This window comes from Pholcus phalangioides, unplaced genomic scaffold, assembly GCF_987345545.1.
Source record: "Pholcus phalangioides strain wild (caught in Gottingen) unplaced genomic scaffold, Ppha-v1.0 ptg000001l_1, whole genome shotgun sequence".
NCBI classification, from domain to species: domain Eukaryota; kingdom Metazoa; phylum Arthropoda; class Arachnida; order Araneae; family Pholcidae; genus Pholcus; species Pholcus phalangioides.
In genome coordinates this window covers 24,350,212-24,364,450 of record NW_028301594.1, presented here as the reverse complement: position 1 = coordinate 24,364,450, position 14,239 = coordinate 24,350,212, and the positions used below count along the sequence as shown (strand labels likewise).

Sequence of the window (14,239 nt, the reverse complement as noted above, 5' to 3'; positions counted from 1 at the left end):
TATTTAAGTTAGATAATAGATCTTTCACAAAACTTGAAAGAAAAAAAAAACCAATAAGCCTATCGGTTACATTCGCTCAAATATAACTAATGTGCTTATTGGTTGCATTTTTCAAGATTGTGTTACCTTGGTCTTACTATAGTTTGAATCACAAAGAAAGGTAGTTATACATTCACTTTATGTGTAGAGCTTCAAAAATCTCCCATTCCCCTTCTATACAGGGTGCATAGCAAACAGGGAGTATGGCATTTTACTGAAAAACCGTTCTTCCTAGGAGTATACTTTGAATTAGAAAAACTATCAAAATAATGTGTAGATCTCAGATATATCATTCATGTTGCAAAGGGTTGTATAGTTATTAAAATAAAAGGCTTAACTTTTTATGCATTCCCCATCTGCCCCCAAAACCCAATTAGAAAGTTGCCCTGCCTCTCCTGATGCCAACTGAAAAACATTACACGTTTCTAATTGCAACATTCACCGAGTTATTTGAATTCAGAAAACAGAGGAAAATTGGGGAAAAGTGCATTTAGAGCTGTTTTTTTACCAACTCTCCTTTTTGCCTTTTGAATTTGAATATCTTAGTGAATATTGCAATAAGAAACATGGAATTTTTTTTTTTTTTTTTTGGCATAAGGAGAGACAGCTTTCTAACAACTTTCTAACTGTATAAAAAGTTAATTTCTTTATTTTAATAACCATACAACCCTTTGCAACATGAATGAATATCTGAGTACTACACACTATTTGAAAACTTTTTCTAATTGGAAGTATACCTCTAGGATCAACGGTTCGCCAGTAAATTACCATACCCTCCCCACCTGCATTTGCTATGCACTTTGTATATCCTCTTGAAGGCCCTGTATAACCAGTATAATTTGAGATTTTTTTTTTTTCACAGTTGATGACACATATACAAAGCTTGAAAAAACTATCAGCTAAAAGAAAAAAAATTGAGCATTTAAGGGATAAATTTGGTTCCATTAAGAAACGATGGGTACCAGCATCTAGCTTTATGAACAACTTCCTTAGCAAGTGTGTGAGAATTGAATTACTGCTTTGTTGAATTATTGTACCTCTCTGAAAGACTGACGCTGGTGAAATTGTTTTATGTCAACAAAATGAAATTGTTTATTGACTGCATTATAAAAATTTAGAATGGAAAATAACACAGGTACGGTGAGGTTCAAAGACTAACACTGAGCTCAAAAAGAACAGCAATTCGATAATAATGGTGGTTTAGAAGATCGTCTTCAGAGTGGCGAGTCACCCTGACGGTGTAAAGTTCCGAGGTATAGACGGAAATAGATGCCCTCACACTGTGTTTGTTTGATGTCTATCTATTTTTTCTTAGCTGAAAGATGCCATACACCCCAAGATCTCTAGTATTGACTGCAACATGCTGTAGTGAGAGGAAATTATTTTCTCACATATGGCAGGTGGGCACGTCAAACATATGTGGTTGGTTTCACATTCTCAAGTGAAAACAAGTGACTGCTACACAATCTAGATGCTTTTCTTGAATTTTGTTATTGTGGCATCACATGTCGCAAGAAATTTGACTTATTGTGTCAAAAAAAAATTTGATTGTTTGACAAGTCTAAAGGCACAAACCACACCTTAGCATGCCATTTGACTTCTATTTTTTAAAATCTGTCCAAACTTATGGAAGAGAATTTACTTGCTGAATGCAAAAATATGTTGATTTGTCTTACTGACGATTTTAGAACATCGTCCCCAAATAACAATAGTAAGCACATAAACATACCCACACGAGAATCGAAAAATACAAATTTCAACAATCTTATGAATAACATTCACAAAATATGTGACTATACACATGATTATTAGGCCTGCCTCAATATGAAACACACAAACACAAGATGAAAGATATGTTTCGATGCGAACACCGCTATTTACAAAGTAGTGGACGGTAGCAATGTGCTCTAATTTCCTCAATAAATGCACTTATTATTACATCAAGTTAATTAAGACAAAATCACACAATAAGCACACAAAAAAGTGCTATAAATATGCAATGTACATGAATGAGAATTTCGAGCAAAATAAACAACACAAAAAAGTTTTGTTTTCTTAAGGCACGTAAAATCTTATTATAAATGGAATCAGTTTCTCTAATGAGAAAAACTAAGGCAGTGAATAGTTGAAAAGCCGGAACTTTGGCCAGCATCAAATTTGAAGACAAGTGCTGCCATCACTACAGTTTATTGGAATTGTTCTTGGAATATGGCATCTTACATCAAATGAATGCACGAATCAACCATAATGAAGAAATAGCTGTCGCATCTTACGATTCATGTCTCATTCAAGATATCACCAAAGGAAATGTATATCTTCATTCAACAGCTGTATCATTCATGACTTCTCTTTCCTACCCTATATTATTCATGCAGCATTCACTTTCAGCGCAAATCTCAAAATAACTAATATCATGATCACACAAAGCTGGAAAATCCAGGAAGCGGAGCTCGTGATCCTGCCATATTGTTCATTATGATTTGACCACCATTCAAACTGACCTGAATACTACCCTCGTGTTCACTGTCTGTGTAACTTGGGGGCTTTACTGGCTTCTGTCTTTTCCATGACTGTCGCAATGTGTCATTGACATTTGCATAGTGATTGACAAAGGAATGCGGATCACATCTGCCCTCACTTTCTCGTTCGCTGTCAGAACCCTGAAAAAAACCGCAAAAATTACGATTAAAGTGCTAAGATGATAAAAATCCAGAAAATAACTGTTTATGTTAGAACCATGGTGATTTTTATCAAAAAAAAAAAAAAAACATTTACAGTATATTTCCATGTGTGTACCATATTTTAATGAGTGTAAGGAACCACTTTTTACCAAAAATAAAGGGGTTTTATATATATGGATAATATTTAGAAATTAGTGGATAATACATATTTAGAAATTAGTCAATTCCTCGAAACACAAAATCTTCATAACATGCAACACACCTCAAACCATATATTAGTCAAGCAATGGTGTATGCATAAAGCAACCATTAGGAATGATAAGCTGATATAGACAGTGTGACATAACATACTTTGCGCTAATAGTTTATTCGAAAAAAAAGGGGGGGGGATTTAACAAAATTTACGATAGTGATTCTGATGATAATGAACTTGTTAATGTAGCTGATTGTGATTTATCAGATGAAAGTGACAAGAAATTTAATGGTTTCTGTGATGAATATAAAATCTTTTTTTATATATATTTATAATATCTTTACATATCTTTCATAAAATGTTTTTTCCAAATTTTAAGGAAACAAAAATTAGGGAGTTCCTTATACATGTTAAAATACTGTCATTTTCATCATGGAAAGCCTACAAATGTAAAAAAAAATCCAGAAACAATTACTCAACTAAACACTGAAAAGTTTTCCCATTTTACACCAAACAGAATCGCATGGAAAAAATTTGTAGTTATGCAAGAAAAAAATGAAAATCACCACCAACCTGTGATTCGGATGAACTCATTTCAGAGGGCTTCTCTGTTAAACTGCTGCTATCGCAATTCTCATCATAACCTTTGACATCTTCATCATCTGAATAAGTTATGCTACCAGGACTTGGACGAGGGGGCGACCTATATAAAATATACAATTCAAGTTTAATTATAGCAAAACACTTTGTATCAGCTAAAGCTGAAAACTCTTTGAGGCTATGTCCTTACATACACCTCTTGTGAATGGTTGTGATTTCATTCTGCTGTGAACTTGTAAGTTGCTCCAATCACGGATATATAATGAACTTAATAGGCTACTTAACCAGACATGCACGCCATCCATATTCCTTTGCGGAACTTCTAATGAATTGGTACATGTTAGAATGTTCGTGTCCTGAACCTAATGTAAAGATTGTTTCTGTGTAATGCTTGTTGTGTATAGTGCTGCCGTCTGCCATCAATTTTTCCAACCATAAGTGAAATTTAATGATTGAGGATTTCACTGATGTAGACCTGTTGCTCTCTGTGGAGAGACTTTTTAACGGGGAAAACAGCTTAAAGTTAAGAACAAACTTAGTAAGCTGTTAGATTATTTGTTTTGTGATTTATGGGAGGAAAGAATTTTTTCTCGTGCACATAAAACAATGGAAATCACCTCTCCATTGTTAATAAACATACCAAAATAGGTGAATAAACATAATGAAAAAAAAAGCCTTCCTCACTACATTTAGATTCTGGGCTGCATATGATGAGCATAAATGAACAGGTAAATAGATTTTTTTTTTTCTGTGACGAGATGGATCTCTCAAAATGAAGGTAGGTTGTGAGGGTTATGTGAATAGACCTTTATTCTGTATAAAATACACTGCACCATGTTCGTTAATTTTTAAATGAACATTAATACTTTGAAAGTGTAGAATGAGTCAAAGCAATCTTTAGTATTTTATGTGGGGGTGTTTTCCTTGAGATACAAGTTTTTCAACGTGTGTGTCACTTTCAGGAACGAATCAATCTTACAAGATGAGTCTAGGTACATTCCGAACATTTCACGTTCCAAAAAAAAAAAATTAACGATAGAAAAAAAAGCTTACTTAGTTATCATTGCATTGTTATTTTTTCGTGAAAGTGTGTTTTTACACAAGGTTCCACGTTTAGACTGTGACAGCTCAAATGTGGCAAAACCACCATCATCCATACTCATGTGGTCCTCATGATACGATTTCTGTGCTTCCTCTGAAAAAAAAAGAAAAAAGATCAGTGAAGTACAATTAATGAATGAAGGGACTGAAGTATAAACTTTATTTTGTCAGTATCTGAATGAAGAATCTAAATTATATTGATAAAAAGGAATATATTAAGCCAAAATTATTTTTGATACAAGTTCTAGCAGGGTGTGACAAATTAAAAAATAAAATAGTTAGACTGCTAAGAAATTTGGCTGTGTGTGATGCCTATCATTTTTTTCCTCAAGGAATTTTTTTTTTTCATTATAATTATAGTTTTTCTGGGAAATGACGTATCTACTACAAAAAATATGTCACACATAAATTCTGAAAATTTTGTTTTTTCTAAAAGTTCAAATTTAGATGTCACATGTAGAAAATTTTACGTGCCAACTTCAACTCTTTTTTGGAGCCATGACAACCTGCGATTTGTCAAGCCCTATGTTATGGTATTCATAAGTTACAGCAGAAGAACATATTCGTGAAAACTATAAATAGTTATACTTCATTGTTTGAAAAGGTAATGGAAGTATATATAGAAGTGTATCTTGATTATATATTTAATGCAGAAAAATTCATTAAATAAAATAACCATCAAGCTTACTTTTGTATTTATAAACTTTACTTTTCACACACAAGATAGCAATAACTAATATAATGATGATGACACTGACAGCAGCCAACAACACCAGAAACCACACTTCCCGATATATCGGCAACCTGCTTCTTGCTTCTAAAAATGATTTGCCTGTGAAAATTTCGTAATTTCTGTATTATGTAATTCACCATAAATATCTTCATTGTCATATGGCAAGAGAAATGCTTCAACTATAGTTTGAAAGTAAAGACAATATATGAACTTCGATTGTATTTATTCCAAATAGAAATTATTTTCTATCATCTGTACTGGTATAATGAATAAATATGCTTTGATCCTTCAACAACAATTACAAAGGCCAAAATGGGTGAAATGCCCAAGTTTAAGATTGTGTAATTCCAAAACAATGAATTGATCAATCAAGCAGACTTTGATATTTTGATTTAGCACAAGAAATTATAATAAATCTATACAAATCTACAAATTTAGACTGATTGTGGTAAATTTTGTATATATACAAAACTGGGCTTGACTTGAATGATAGGCTAATTTAAAAGTTTGTCAAAGCTGGGCAAATTCCTGAAGTTAGTGAAAAACATGTTATAAAAAGCATGGCTCTATGTAATGATTACCATATTTTTTTAACTGCATAAAATTCAACTCCGAAATATTTCTGAATGTTCAAGAATAAAGTAAAAATTGTGTTGAAAATTCATGTAGATATAAGCCTACATAAATTATAAAATTTTATATATTTTTTAAGCAACTACTAGTACAATTTTAATTATCAGAATGCTTATACTTAGAGAGGGAGGTCTGAGAAGCAGAAAAAGTAAAACTTACTAGGGGTAGCGAAAGTCCTTGCAGACTCCAAAGGGTAACTGATGCCATGGGAATTCCTTGCAAACAAACGAAACAAGTAAGATGTCGATGCCTCAAGACTCCTAAAACTTACAACGTATGAAGTCTGCACTCCATTGTTCAGTAAAGCAAGCAACTGCCATGGCTCATTCCCATCTGGAAGAAAGTTAATTTAACATTCATACAAAAAAAAAGTAACTCAATGCTTCAAGTGGAAATGAATATTGAAATTCTAGAAGCAAAACTGATAATAGTAAGCTTACCAGATTCTTTGTATTCAATAAGATATCCATTGATTGGCGACGCACCTTCATAACCATTCTTCCAGTATAAAGTGACAGATGAGTGAGTGTGTTTAAGTGCTAAATCTTCAGGAGGTGATGGTGATCCTGAAAAAGAAACAAAAAAAACATGTAATAATTTTTATTTAAAAAATAAAAATAAAGTACCACCACAAAAAAATGGAAAAAAATTCTTCTCAATTTACAATCAATTATACAGATGACATTTGTTTTTGCATGTACTGCTTGTACAAGCTTATATGTATCCCAGTGTCTGTTGCTTCTATAAATCATCACAGTCCAGAATAATTGAGAAGTTTAATTCTTTCACAATATTTCTTGAACAGTATTTTAAATGACTGGTGGTCCATAAGATATTTTTGTATGGCAGCTTTTGCTATTAAAAATTTGCCCTGATGTATATGCATGCAGAACAGTTTCAAAGAAAGAAAAGTGAAGCTATATTGTACAAGTTGAGTAGTACTAGATCTCTGGAGAAACAAGTCCCACTCATCATACATACTAGGAATTCAGCTCATGACGCAGCTATTTTATGATAGTACATGCATTCATATCATAGAAAATCTTTGTTAGCCGAAAAATTCATAAGCCGAGATGCTAGTACTTACGCTGTACTTACAGAATCAAAACTTGTTACAATTTTGTCTATGAGGTGCATGTACGGTCAAGTAGATGTTTGGTTGAATTTGGGCATAACTTCAAAGATGATATTGCTGAATAGCAAGTCAAACCAATGGATTTTCTTATTTTTTATCGCATTCTGTTCTACCAGAAGCCTCTGTAATGTCACTCATTTGTACATTTTGCTACTCATCAAAATTCAAATAAGTTTCATTGCTGTATAAATCAATTTTTCTCTGTTCAATGAGTCTGACATAATCAGAATAAATTACCAACACACCACAGTAGTGTTGAATGTAAACACAAAATTATTTATTCCTTGGAAATGTGCAAATTCAAAATGTAATCCCAGGAGATAATTCACAAGAATAATGTTAAAATTTATTCAGTAAAAATGTTTAAAATATTTATTAACTCTGATAAGCACAACATACCTTCTTGAGGACCAGTGGTGATATTGCCCACAGATTCTGGGCCGTAATCTATAGTTTCGGCACGAACCCTAAACGTATACATCATAGCTTCAGCTAAACCATGGACACTTAAGTATGTAGCATTGACTTTCTGTTTGACTTGCTTGCTAAAATCTGTATAAAAAAAAATTAAAATTAAGAAAGAAAGAAAAACTGTAAAAATGATGAGCCATTGGTAAACACACTGAATTCGGAAGCAAAAACCATTTAATAAGAAGTTAACAAAGTATTTTTTTAGATGTAGAGACCTCATGAAAATCAGTGCATGCTTACCTTGATTAGGTAAATCTGTCTGGTAAGAGACCAAGTAACCCCTGATAATGCCATTTGGTTCCAGAGGCGGAGCCCAACTGACATTCAATGATGTCATTGTAACATCAGAGAACTTTATTGGTCCAGGTGAGCCGGGAACATCTGGCATGGTTTTAGCATATATTGCAGCAGATCTCGGTCCATCGCCAGCAACATTGAAAGCTAAAACTTGAATGCTGTACTCTGTAAACTTCTTTAGGTCAAGGAGAATGTAGTCTTGACTCGTAGGAGGTACCAGTTCAATTTCTTCTACCACGCTACCATCTCTGGGCTCATAATATACTTTATAGCCAGAGAGGTCACCGTTCAATGACTCTGCAGGTGGAGGATGCCAGGACACTTCAAGTTCTGTTGAACTTTTTGCTTCTGCTGACACTCTACGTGGTTCTGCGGTTGGGACAGCTTCCCCAACAAACACCTGGACTGGTTTACTGGATGGTCCGTCACCTTCTTTATTGTAGGCGTATACCCTGATCTCATAAGTTTTGTATTTCTCCAGGTTGTGGAGAGACAAGACAGTCACATTCCTGCCAAGAGTCTTCTCAGTCGGGCAATCTGCATTTCTTGTAACTGAATAGAGCTGACAATACTCGACACGATATCCAGCCGTTTGACTGTCGCCATTCCAATCAACTACAGGCAATGAGAGCCAACTGACCCTGATATCGGTGGTTGTGTATGGCATCACTATGACATTATGTGGAGCTTTTTCTGGAGCAGCAGGGAGTGTGGTCGTGACATTTGATTCTGGACTCCAACTGCTAGCACCAATATCATTTATTGCTCTGATTCTAAATTTATATGGTGTGAATGGTTTCAATTCAGTAACTGTGTATGTAGAAACCATAGGATCTACTTTGATTGGTAGAGTCTTCCAAGTACCGTCGTTCCCTACCGCAAGTTGCACTGTATAATATCGTAATGGTGCCCAACCATCACGTCCAGGTGTCCAACTGAATGTTATCTGTCTTGCTTGGATTTGAGACTTACTGATATGTGGTACGGTAGGAGGCTGAGGAGCTTCCCTGTTATTGGTTGTGTATACCAGAGCTTGAGCAGTTTTACCCCAACCTTCGTTAGTTTTTGCCGCAACAGTAAACATGTAATAAGTCTCAGATCTCAAATTCAGGGCTTTCCAAGTTCTTTCAATAGGCTCTCGCACTTCTGTCACTGGATAATCACCAGAATCTTTGATGGTGTATGAAATTCGATAAGCAAGTATCTCTCCATTAGGTTCAGATGGCACGTCCCACAAGATTCGAGCGGTAGTTGTGGTGACATCTGGGAATGAGACATTTGATGGTGCACCAGGCACATCTTCAAACGTTCTAACAGACACGGGAGGAATGCTTAATACACCATCACCTAAGCGAGTATAGGCAAGGACTTGCACACTATATAAAGTATACTTTCTTAGCTCAGTTAAAGTTGTAGTAAAAGTGCTGTTACTGGCTATCTTTTTGAACTGAACTGGCACCATCTTCGCACCATAATACACTTTATATCCTTCGACTACACCGTTTTGATGAATTTTCTCTACTTCGCCCCACTTCACAACTATAGTCGTCGATGAAGTGGCTGCAATCGTCACATTTGTCGGGCCAGCAGAGGGAGTCGATTCCCTGGTTTTTTCTAAAACCTTTGGGCTCTTGCCACTGCTGCCAACATCATTGAAAGCTTGGACGAAGATTTCATAATCTGTGAATTCTTCCAGATCCTTCAGGACATAGCTGTTTGCGTTGTGATCATCAAGAACAACAGATGCAAAAGTATGGTTATCCAGTGGTAACTCATCCTCTTCAATCTGCCTGTACTGTATACTGTAGCCTCTGGGAATACCATACCATTGTTGAAGTGGCTGGAAAGAATATGTCAAAATCATCACATATTAATAGTAAGTTTCAATCTTGTTATATTATGTTGCTAACAATGTCAGGTTTAATACCAAGAATTTCTTTTTTTTTAAACACGCAAAATCTGACAATTATAAATTTTCTGTGCATAGATCTATCATTATATAGCACTTGGAAAGGAAAATGTACACCTGAAATTGTGTGTGTTAAGATTTGCTGACTTTTGATGACAAGGGTGGAAGGGGTGTTTGAAGGTTGCTTATGTCATCAACCACCCCTTTTTGAAGATATGAAATATTCTAAACAGCTGACGAAATTTTTCTGACGGGGGAGGGGGGGGTCAGTGTTTTGCTGATAAGGGGGGGGGGTTCAAAAATGGCTGAAAATCTGCTTACTTGAATGGCCCGTTTCTGGTAGTGCATTTTTTAGTTTAAGGATTTTTTGTACTTAACATGCTTTGTATTCAGTGTTTGGAAGACTATTTATTACTTAAGGTGAGTAAAATTTCTTGTCAAGAGAAAAGAAAGGTATCCACTAAACCTTTCTCTTATAACATCACTGGTATTTATGAAAGTAAAAAAAATTGGTGTCACACTTACCCCTTTTGAAGCCCCAATTCAAGGGGTAATCGTGGCATACCAACTTTTTTTTCAAAAGAAAATTTTTCTACTAAAACTATGACATATTTTGTCTCCCAAATTAATTGAAAAATAATTTTGAATCTATTTTGTAGACCAAATAATAATAAAAAAATTGTTTGGCAGGCCTGTTAGTTTATCCACAGCATTGCCTCAGTCAAACTTTAATTTTTTGTGCCACACTTACCTCCCATTCCCCCCATATTAAAAGGCATATTGTACCTGATTTTTAAAACCCAGAGACAGCAACTTGAGAATATAATTTACACGAAACAAAAAAAAAGAAATCACACTTACTGTCCATCTAACTCGCAGCGCAGTAGCGCTTACTGTTCTCACTGTCACATTATAAGGAGGATGAGGTGGTGGTGCCTGAATGGTTTGGAAAAACTTAGATGGTTCACTCGGCTCGCTGCTGCCAACAACATTTGTAGAAAGAAGACAAAGTCTGTATTCAGTGAAAGGAACCAAGTTCTGCACTTGGAGATTGGTTGCCTCTGGATCAGATACTTCATAAACTCTCACCCAGGTCTCATTACGCCTTGTCTGAGCCTGCACTGTCCACTTTGTGATAGAAGTGTTACCATCAAACCCTGGAGTAAATTGTAGAACAACAGAGAATGCTCCAATATTTGATACAGCTAGTCTAGTTGGTGGCCCAGGAAGCACTGAAATATGCAGAGAAACCATTAGACAGATTATAAATATTCTAACAGAAAGAGATTTTTTTTTTATTTACACAAAAAAAAATTGAACTTTGACAAAACATCCTATAATATTGTATTTTCCTGCATTCAATCTGTAGATTACATGCAAAAAAAACTAGGGATTTTCTAGTGCAGATTATATTTTGCGGCCTATTATTGACAATTTTTTTCGACACATTTGAAGAGAAATAATTATTTTTACAAAATTTATATTTTTTGCATATTAATTCTTAAAGATTTATAGATGTCGTATGGAAGTAAGTAGAGAAAAAAAAATTCTACAAAAATGTGACAAACCACCCTTTCAATTCCTTAAGATTTCATTATTGATAAAGAAATTATATTTTTATCATTGATAAAAAAAATTTCACATGTGAATCCATCTCACAAAAACCTATAGAATATTTTTTTTCTTCAAAGCAGAGAAATTGACATCAGCAAATTATATGCCACAGACTGTGCAGGAAATTAGTAAATTAAATGTTATGCATTAATTTTTTTTCCAAGTACCCCACAGTGGTTTTCAAAGTTTGGGCATCACAGCTCCTACGGGCATTGCAGAATTTTGTCAAGGTGACCCATCAAACCGATGATATTATGATATGAATCTATCTAGCGATCAGAAGAAAATATAGCTTGATGAATTAACGCAACTATTCATTTGCACAACTGTCAGCATTGCCTTAAGAATGTCCTGAGTATATGACCATTATGGCAAAAAACCTGCACATAGATTACTGTTATGGCAGAAGAGCAGTGGATAAATTAAGGCTCCGATGAAGGAGCCAGGAGTGAACTATTTCTACAGCTATGTAGCTGCAGGAACAAAAAGTTTCAGAAGCACTGATGTATCATATGAAAACTAAATAATAATTAAGGTGTGTTTTCATTTGCTAAAACTATGCAGGAAGAAAGATGGCACAACACACACACAGTTTAATAAACTTATTCTATCATGTTACTGTGCTAAAAATGTGTGTGTGCCTTCCCTCTTAATATATAAGTATTTCGAGCAATAAATAATACCTGGTGGGATGCCCGATTGAATGGTTGCTGTCCTGGATGGACCAGGCCCAATAGTTGTCCATGCATATATTTCAAATGTGTATGCAGTAACCGGTCTCAAATCTGTGACCAAGACACTGATTGCATCTGCTGAGATGTTACGGATAACATTTGTCTCTGGAGCATCTTTTATGTGATATTTCAAAGTATAGCCTGCAAACAAATAGAATGTGCATAGAAAATAAGAGTTGGAACTTTTCATCAGCAAAAACAATAATAAAAAGAAATGATATCTTATGTTATTATGTGCAGTAAAACATGTACAAAACATAATGACAAGAGGCTGAAATAACATTCTGTTATAGACAGATTTCCATTTTATAAAGGAGCACATAAAAGCACTAATCACAGTACAGACTATCTTTTGATTACCGTGAAAGACAAGTTTCTATCTCATACAGTATCTTAGGTTTCACTCTACTAAAAAGAATTATTTAAAAATCAGTAAATTATATTTTCCAATTTGATTTCAACTGAACTTGATAATTAAAAATTGACTTTATAGCTAACATTACACAGCATTGAAATATTATACAGATAATCGTAAATTATATAATTAGCCTAATACAGTCACTGCTAAATTTTAAAAACCACCAATTAATAAACTGAAATGTTTTGACGCACTAGTCCTTAGGTCCCAAACAATATACCATGTTTTATATAGAATGTCTTTCTCATTTACAAACTTTCAACTTAAACTAATTTTTAAAATCTGTTTACTATTGTAAGAATTATTGGTGAGCAAATACAAATAGAACACTGCAGAAATTTTTTTCTATTCATTTTTTCTGCAAAACCTTTCAGTGCAATTTGTGAACTCACCTTTCAGAATCCCATTTGTTCTTACTGGACGACCCCATATAACTTTCACAGACGTATCTAGAATGTCTTCAAATTTTAGACTACTGACTTTGTCCGGAACTACATTGAAAGAGAAAAAGGTGCTTTCATTAATGAATGTCTTCAACGGAATGTAATGTTTAAAATATATAAACAGTTATAAGATTCATTGCCGTTCTAACATCACAGTATGCTGGCACAATAAAGAAAGAAAAAATCAGTGAATTACTCAGCACTGAGATACAAGTACTGAATCAAAAAGCTGGAATAAAAAAGTTTTCATTCCACTTACGGTCTTGCTTAGTAGTTATGATGACTGGATCACTTTTTGGTCCATCACCTGGACTGGTGAAGCAAAGAACAGTAATGCGATAAGTTGTGTATTTCTGCAAGCCTCCTAAGATTGCATACTGTTCTGCCAAAGGCTCCACCAGACTAGGTGCAACCAAAAGTGTGTGTGTAGGTGGGTCATTTGGTTCAGAATCTATTGGCCACGATTGAACCTGCAATAGATAATCCATCATGTTAATGAACCCATCAAATAACATGAATGTAGCTTCATGCAAATTTATGGACCAGCCACTTTCGCTCCTGAGTTTGAAAATGGGTGGTAGCACTTCAAATAAGGGAAAAACAGACAAAAATAAAAATATGTTGGAGAGATGCATACAGTACATAAAAACACTTTTTGGCATGAATCAACTCGGAGAAATATTTGTAAAGTAGATATGGGCTTAATGGTGAGAGCCCTGTTATAGCAGAGGATAGAATATATTGTGTCTACTATCATGGGTCTCCTGTAGTCTTATTCAAAGAAAAAATTATAAAGTATTGTATTGCAGTTTGATCAAAATGCTAGAGTAAACCAGTCTGGGACCGTATTTACCATGTCTTTTGTACTTAAGAAATGAAAAGCATCTTTTCACATGGCCCATTAAAAAACTGTTAGTGATAATGAAAAAATCAAAGTTAATTTGAATGATACAACAAAAATGTATGAATTAATAAGTCTATATTAAAATTTCCAGATTTATCTTGAAATATCCAATATGGCTTGAAGCACTAGAAATATTCTTTCCACTTATAATAAATGAAAGGGATAAAAGACATACAATACTGTCTGATAACTAGAAATACATAAATTTTGCATACAAAAAATAAAAATTTTGCATTTACTGTATTTTAACATTTCTTTCAGCAAAACAAAACAAAAAAAAAACTTTTTTTGCTGGAAATTGTGTCCCAAAAATTTGGGAGGTTTCTCATATGTG

The 14,239-nt window shown here is 34.3% G+C and overlaps 1 protein-coding gene across 3 annotated transcripts in view; it reads right to left on the bottom strand.

The window, feature by feature from the left end:
* Positions 1-629: 629 nt before the first annotated feature.
* Positions 630-14,239, bottom strand: part of sdk (sidekick cell adhesion molecule) — a 34,888-nt gene continuing 21,278 nt past the window's right edge. For 2 of the 3 annotated variants that reach the window (XM_089232426.1, XM_089232427.1), the window contains exons 16-27: positions 13,261-13,471; positions 12,951-13,049; positions 12,090-12,281; positions 10,654-11,024; positions 7,827-9,723; positions 7,515-7,667; positions 6,421-6,546; positions 6,140-6,313; positions 5,303-5,446; positions 4,567-4,708; positions 3,487-3,616; positions 2,333-2,699 (exon numbers count right to left, since the gene is read on the bottom strand). In XM_089232426.1, coding sequence (XP_089088552.1) covers positions 2,457-2,699; positions 3,487-3,616; positions 4,567-4,708; positions 5,303-5,446; positions 6,140-6,313; positions 6,421-6,546; positions 7,515-7,667; positions 7,827-9,723; positions 10,654-11,024; positions 12,090-12,281; positions 12,951-13,049; positions 13,261-13,471 — 3,882 coding nt within the window. In that variant the 3' untranslated portion in view covers positions 2,333-2,456. Of the gene's footprint in view, positions 2,700-3,486; positions 3,617-4,566; positions 4,709-5,302; positions 5,447-6,139; positions 6,314-6,420; positions 6,547-7,514; positions 7,668-7,826; positions 9,724-10,653; positions 11,025-12,089; positions 12,282-12,950; positions 13,050-13,260; positions 13,472-14,239 lie in introns of all 3 variants that reach the window. The other variant, XM_089232428.1, reaches the window with a different exon arrangement.